This window comes from Chiloscyllium plagiosum, chromosome 7 (genome assembly GCF_004010195.1).
Source record: "Chiloscyllium plagiosum isolate BGI_BamShark_2017 chromosome 7, ASM401019v2, whole genome shotgun sequence".
Classification (NCBI taxonomy): domain Eukaryota; kingdom Metazoa; phylum Chordata; class Chondrichthyes; order Orectolobiformes; family Hemiscylliidae; genus Chiloscyllium; species Chiloscyllium plagiosum.
The window spans coordinates 88,426,842-88,434,038 of record NC_057716.1 but is presented as its reverse complement, the minus strand read 5'-3'; the positions used below and the strand labels follow the sequence as shown (position 1 = coordinate 88,434,038).

General features: G+C 39.0%; 1 protein-coding gene across 1 annotated transcript in view; it reads right to left on the bottom strand.

Moving 5' to 3' along the window:
- Positions 1-6,255: 6,255 nt before the first annotated feature.
- tnfaip6 (tumor necrosis factor, alpha-induced protein 6) overlaps positions 6,256-7,197 on the bottom strand; it is a 48,304-nt gene continuing 47,362 nt past the window's right edge. Inside the window, exon 6 of the mRNA XM_043694155.1 lies at positions 6,256-6,874. Coding sequence (XP_043550090.1) covers positions 6,726-6,874 — 149 coding nt within the window. The 3' untranslated portion in view covers positions 6,256-6,725. The remainder of the gene's footprint in view (positions 6,875-7,197) is intronic.

The window sequence follows — 7,197 nt, the reverse complement described above, 5'->3', positions numbered from 1 at the left end:
ACACTGCTCCAGGTTAAATTAATATGTATGGCTTATATTTTAAGTTTAATCAAGAGACATAGCTCAGTAAAACATTTAATCAAGAAAGAACCCACTCTACTCACTGCTACAGACTTATTTTAAGGCAGCACTTCAAATCCACTTATCTGCCTCTGTGCTGTGACCTTTCCCAAACAGGTTCCTCCAAGGTCAGTTGTGAATTTCACTTTTTTTAAATTTTCCGAGATCCACTCCGATGTCCAGTGATACATGAATTCAACAGCAAAGGCAATGTGGGTTTCTTTCTCACGCTCTCTCATGCACTGACCTCACAATGTACTTCCTTTGTTCTTCTCCCTTTTAAAACTGCTGTTGTTTTGAGTTTTTTTTTCTCCAAAGTGACAAAACAATGCAACAGCATATAAAACAATAATTGTTGCTCCTGGAATTCGAGGAAATCACCTCCAACACCTAAAATACCTCAAAGAAGGAGCTGCTGTTACAGCCAGAAATGTTTCCCGTCCTCCATCTTGGATTATCCAGAATCCTGTCTTCAGAACTCATTTTCTGGGGAGCACTAGGTTAAATCCCATCCATGGCGGATGGTGAAATTTGAACGGCTCATGTGGTGCAGCGGTAATGCCTCCACCTCTGAATCTAGAGGAACCAGCTTCAAGCCCCACCTGCATAATGACATCTTCAAACAGGTCCATTGGAAAATAGCTTATTCTGGAGCCCTTCATGGCCCAGCGAGTGCTGGGCATTGGGAAATTAATTTGCTTTCCTTTTGTTCTTGTATTTGTGCAGGGACCTGCTTTCTCAGGAATGTGATGGAATATTCCCCATTTTGCCTGGGCGACTGCAGTTCCAACAACACCCTCAACAAAGCAATCCACTTGATTGGCGACCACAAATATCCAGTCCCACTATCAGTGATGCTCAGTAGCAGCAGTGTGTACTATCTCCAAGGTGCACTGTAGAAATTTGCCAAAGATCCTGAGACAGCAGCTTCCATACCAATGACCACATCTATTTAGAAGGACAAAGGCACCAAATAGATGCATACACCACCACCTGCAAGTTCCTCTCCAAGCCAATCACCATCATGACTTGGACATATATCACCTTTGCTTCATTGTCACTGGGTCAAATTCCTAGAATTCCCTTCTTAATAACATTGTGGGTCTACCAACAGCACATAAACTCCAACAGTTGAAGAAGGCAGCTAACTACCACCTTCTCAAGGACAACTAGGAGTGGGCAATAAATGCTGGTCAGGCAGGGACATTCATGTCCTATGAGCTAATTCTAAAAAATCTCTTAAGACATTGAGCAACAGAGTGAATTCCCATTTATCTCTCTACCCCCTTGGCTCACAAGCCTCATTCCTGATGAAGGGCTTATGCCCAAAATGTCGATTCTCCTGCTCCTTGGGTGCAGACTGACCTGCTGCGCTTTTCCAGCACCACACCCTCAACTCTGATCTCCAGCATTTGCAGTCCTCACTTCCTCCTGGAGTGAATTCCCTGTCAGCAGTTATTTGGTCTTTCTGAAGGCTTTTGATAAAGTCCCTCATGAGAGTATGAGATACAGGATCTTACATACTGAAGACCAAAGTTCAAGCTCAGTATGGCATTTGAAGCAAATGATTGCCCCACTTAGGACATTGAGCAGCATAATCTAGAATAAAATACCGGTATTATAATTAAGATAGGACTAGTGATATCCCTCCAGGATTAGTGTTATAGCCCTCAACTGTTCATTAATGATTAGTATCTTTACGGTATTTGCCACATCCATGTGGGATGAACTTACAAGTTTAAATGGACAATCATACATAGACTAGGTAACTACATTGCAGAATACCTATACTCTGTTGGCAAAAAAGGCTCTGAGCTTCCAGCTGCCTGCCTCTTCAACACACAATCCTATCCCTTGGCCAACATCCTCTGTCTCAGACTTGGTACAGTGCTCCAGTGAAGCTCAGTGCAAGCTGGAAGAACAGTATTAGGGATGAGCTGGCAAGAAGGATACAGAACTGGCTTCGTCAATGGAGACAGAGGGTAGCGATGGTAGGATGCTTTTCGGATTAGAGGGCCAGGATTGGTGTTGTTCCACAGGGATCTATGCTGGGACCTCTGCTGTTCATGACCTACATAAATGATTTGGAGAAAAGCATAGCTGGTCTAATTAGTAAGTTCGAGGACGATAAAATGATTGGTAGAGTTGCAAATAGGTATAGATCAGTTGGAGGCATGGGCAGAAAATGGCAGATGAAGTTTAATCCGGACAAATGTGAGATGATGCATTTTGGAAGGTCAAGTACAGGTGGAAATTATACATGATTGGCAGAACTCTTAGGAGTATTAATATGCAAAGGGATCTGGATGTGCAGGTCCACAGATCACTGAAGATAGTAGTGCAGGTAGATAAGGTAGTTAAAAAGGACTATGACATGTTTGCCTTCACTGGAAAGGGCATTGAGTGTGAGGATAGACAAGTTATGCTGCAGCTTTATAGAACATCAGTTAGGCCACACTTGGAATATTGCATACAGTTCTGGTCACCACACTACCATAAGGATGTGGATGCTCTGGAAAGGGTATGATCAGCAAGAAGTTGACTACTCGCTATATGATGATATATTTAATTCATTATTTTAAATTTTGTGAATCATTGGTATTTTATTAAATGGTATATTGTATTGTTTATACCTAATAAAAACATTTGAGTTCATTATTTTTTCCACTTCATTTTTTCATGTCCAAACTTTAGCATAACCTGTTAAACTAGCAGGCTAGAAGGTTACATCTTTCATAGATATGGTTCAAAAAGCAGTGCCAAATCTTTCAGGCCTGAAATTAGGAAGTATTTATTCATGCAACTGATGTAGAAGTTTGAAACTATCTTGTGCAAACAACAATTGATGCTAAATTTAGACTCAAATCGAGAGATGTTTATTAGTTAGATTCTTTTTATTCATTCACAGGATGTGGGCACCATTGGGTATGCTAGCATTTATTGCCCATGCCAAATTGGCCCGAGGCCAGTTAAGAGTTAACCATATTGCTGTTGGTCTGGAGTCACATGTAGGCCAGGCCAGACCAGGAAAAATTGCATCTCAATGAAAGAGAAAAAAACTTACATAGTATGTGAATTATTTAATTATTTATTAATATCTATACCATACACATATATTTTCATAGCCATCATCCATATATTTAAATAAAATGCTTTGCTCTTACATGTTACATAAAACTTTTACTATTGAAAGGTTGGCCCATTAAGGACAGGATCAATATTACCCCTTTGCCTGCATTTCTTTCCTCTTCATTGGCATTCATCCCTCCCTCCTTCATTGTTGTCCAGACAATTCCGCTCCCCTCTTCAGTATCTCTGACATTTAACTGCTTTCTGCCTTTCCTCTTTTCACCACTCACCTTACCATCCATTCCATCTCCTTCAGCAACCTATCTATTTCCTACAAAAGAGTGCATTCAGTTCAGGTGGTGGGAGTTTTACTTGCAAGCTGAAGAGCCATCGACCTGCAATACCTTCTTTGAGAAAGGCCACCATATCAAATGACTCTTCGTTGTGTAAGTGGCCATTGGAAGGCTTTCATTGTGATCAGGTACCCTGAAGAGTTCTTGGCTGATCAGAGACTGGCAGCTCTCCATTGCAGGTAGCAGCACTGTGAATGTGGTGTTAGCTGCTGGCAATATATCCAAGAGGTCCAGAATCAGCAAGAGACCCATGTCTCAGATGAGAAAGAGGACCAAATGGGGATTGCTGGGTGGGAATCACTCACTGTTGAGAGAGAGGGTTGTCGGGAGTTTGGAAGAAATGTCAGGGGTTTGTACTTGTCACAGTGAGTAACTAACAATGGGGGACTCCTCCTCCTCCACCACCACCACACAAGTGAACCTGACAGAGTTTGCTTCTCAGACATTCTGTGTGGCAATTGCTCCCTTGTGCTATTGGTTGAATGACAGCAGTTGCAGTCTGGACTGTAAGTGGGTGTTACTACCTACTTAGTGGCTTCACTTGGCATCAGGGCAAGAAGGCTCCCACCCAGTTTAATCAGGGCAAAGACAGGAAATCAGCAGGGTATTCACCCCACATCTTCCAACCCAATTTCCTTCTCTTCCTCCCATCTTAAACTCACCTCAGGGGAAAGCATTAAATTCTCCCTGATGTATCTTATGATGGTATAACATAGAACAAGGCCATTCAAAACATTATGCCCATGCTGACTCATTACAATTAAGTTCCACTACCCTACATTTTCTCAGTAACTGGAGTATTTTTTTTTCTAATTCAAATATTCAACTAAATATCATTGAATCTGCCTCTATCACCATTTGAGGGAATGTCCTCCAGATCATAACCACCCACTACATTTTGTTTTCCTAAAGTCACCCCCATTTATTTTGTCAACTACCTTATATCTATGTCCATTCATTAACTGTCATGTATCGCTAGGAACAATTTCTCTTCATTCATACAATTGAAACCCTTATCACTTTGATCAGCTCTTTCAAATCTGTGTAATTCTCTGTTTTATTGAGAACAACCTTAGCTTCTCCATATTTTGAACAGAAAGTTTTCATTCATGGTACCATTCTGGAGACTCTTCAAGGTTTTGATACTTTCTCTAAAGTGTGATAATTAGAAATGTCACAGTGCTGCAGCTCAGTGTTTCATAAAGATTTGAGAAAATATAATTGCTTTCATACTTTATTTATAAATCCAGAGATCCTGGATGGCATTTTTAGGTCCCTCTCAACATACACTACCACCTTCAATGATTTGTAAAGGTCCAACTCTAGATATCTATATTCTTGAGTCATCTTAGGAGCTTTAACTTTGGACTCTCTTCCTTTCCCCACATGCAAATAGATCTAGTCTGAATCCAAACTACATGCTCCTTGCAGGCTTCCCATGTAATGTTTTATCAACCAATTGATCCTATCTAGCTGGGGAAGATTACTTTTCAACTCACTGAAATCATCTTTCAATTGAATAGCTCCACCTTTAATTGTACCTTATTCTTTTGTATACCTAAACCTAGGTATAGTGAGGAGGGGTGAACCGCAATGCCTGGGAGTTTTAATTATTTGCAACACAAAACTATATTAGCCTTTAGCTAAAAGTTAGTACTGATCAATTTAAGCCAATTTCAAGTTTCTACTGCGTGAAGGAATGAGAAGTTTTATTACTTGCTAACCTCAAAAAAATTAATAAATGCAGCATGAAACACAAACACAAGTATAAGGTTAAAAAAGGGGAGAGTTCTACTACTAGAAAGATTTTTTAAAAATGCATTTTAAGAAATTCTTATAGCTCTTGAGTTGTTATAGTTGTACCTGAGATCATGGCTGTTTAATATGTCTTGAAATCTGTAGAATCCTTGAGTTTTCAATGAATGGATGTTTTACCTATTTGATTTATTACTAAAACCGACTTTTTGAGATGATGAGAAGGAAACAGGAAGAGAGTCTTCCAGATCTTGCTGTTACCAATCGATTTTCCTTTCCCTCTATTTGTTTCTGTACAAACAACTACCAAAACATGGTGCCTTTGTGTATTTCTGAATCTGCTTTCACATTCTCTCCAAACTGGATAGTAGCAGGCAATTTTCAAATTTATTTTCTTAAATTCTTTTTAACAGGATGAGGGCATCACTGGCTAGGCAGCAGAGAGTCAACCACTTTGTTATGGATCTGGAGTCACATGTAGGCCAGACCAGGTAAGGATGGCAGTTTCCTTTTCCTAAGAGATGTTAGTAAACAAGATGGGTTTTCTGACAATTGGCAATGGATTTATAGCAGTCATGAGATTCTTAATTCCAGGTGTTTATTGAGTTCAAATTCCACCATCTGCCATAGTGGGATTTGAACCCAGGTCCCCAGAATATTGCCTGGGGTCTCTAGATTAACAGTCCAGTGATAATACCACTAGGCCATCACCTCTGATATGTGCAACTTATCACCTTTAGTGTAAATTTAATGTAAATTTGTTGTAAGTTTCTTGATAGTTGTTACAACTGAGATTTTTCTGTTCGATAGATTCAGTTGTAACAAGCACAATTCAATTATTTAATTAATAATTTTTAAGAGCAGGAGTGAATTTGAATATTTTATTGGGATTTAAACTGTAAAAGTGTGAGTTAGGTTCTGCCTGAATAGCTGCTCTGATGGCACCTCTCAAAAACAAATAGAAAATATTTTTTGAAAGTATTTTTGTATGAAGCACAACTTTAAGACTCATTCGCAGTTGGGGGAATAGCAAGTTAACTGGACACTTGGTTGACAAAAATAAGAAAAACAAATGAAAGGAAAGCTCAATACCTCTGATTTCCTTGGACTCAGGAATTGAGACATATATTGAAAGTGGTGGTGTTTTTTTGTTGATATATTTAGATTAGACAGACAGACTATCTTTTAAATAAGATAATTAAATATCAGATAGAGGGGCATTGAATATTCCTAGATTGTTTTCTCAAACTAAATAACAGTTACACACATGAGCTTTTCTGTCAGTAGCTAGTCTGTGCATTATGTTTTAACCAGTTATAGAGAAAATGTGGAAAATGTAAGGAACTCTACTATGAAGAAAAACTAAACCTAAATCAAGTTTGTGTTTGATGCTAGGTTAAGAATTGGATATAAGAGATTCCAAGTTATCTGTGATCATTTTCGAGACAATTAACTGAATTCATTAAACAGTGAGTTTCGTTTGACTGCCTAGGAAACAGTGTAATTTATTTCACTTTTGCTGTCTTCTGTCTGGTCAGTTGAGGCTGGAGTAGATGGCATGATGGCCTTGTAAGTAAGTTGGAAACCTTTAGCTGTAACTGAAGAATCTGACAAGAACTTCAGAGTCATAACATTGCCTATGGTAGAAGGAAAATAAAATTGTGAATTAATTTCTTGGTAGTAATTTGCTCTACGTTTGAAAAGTTGACATTAAGTTAATCATCATCAATTTTCCAATTTTTTAATTTTTGTAGCAGAATCAAACTTATGCTAACTACTGATACGGATGAGTAGAAAATATTGAACATCCATAGAAGGATTGAAAATCTGTAGAATAATTTGTGTTCCTGTGGATAGAGTTTAGATTAGATTACATTACACTGTGGAAACAGGCCCTTCGGCCCAACAAGCCCATACCGACCCGCCGAAGCGCAACCCACCCATACCCCTACATTTACCC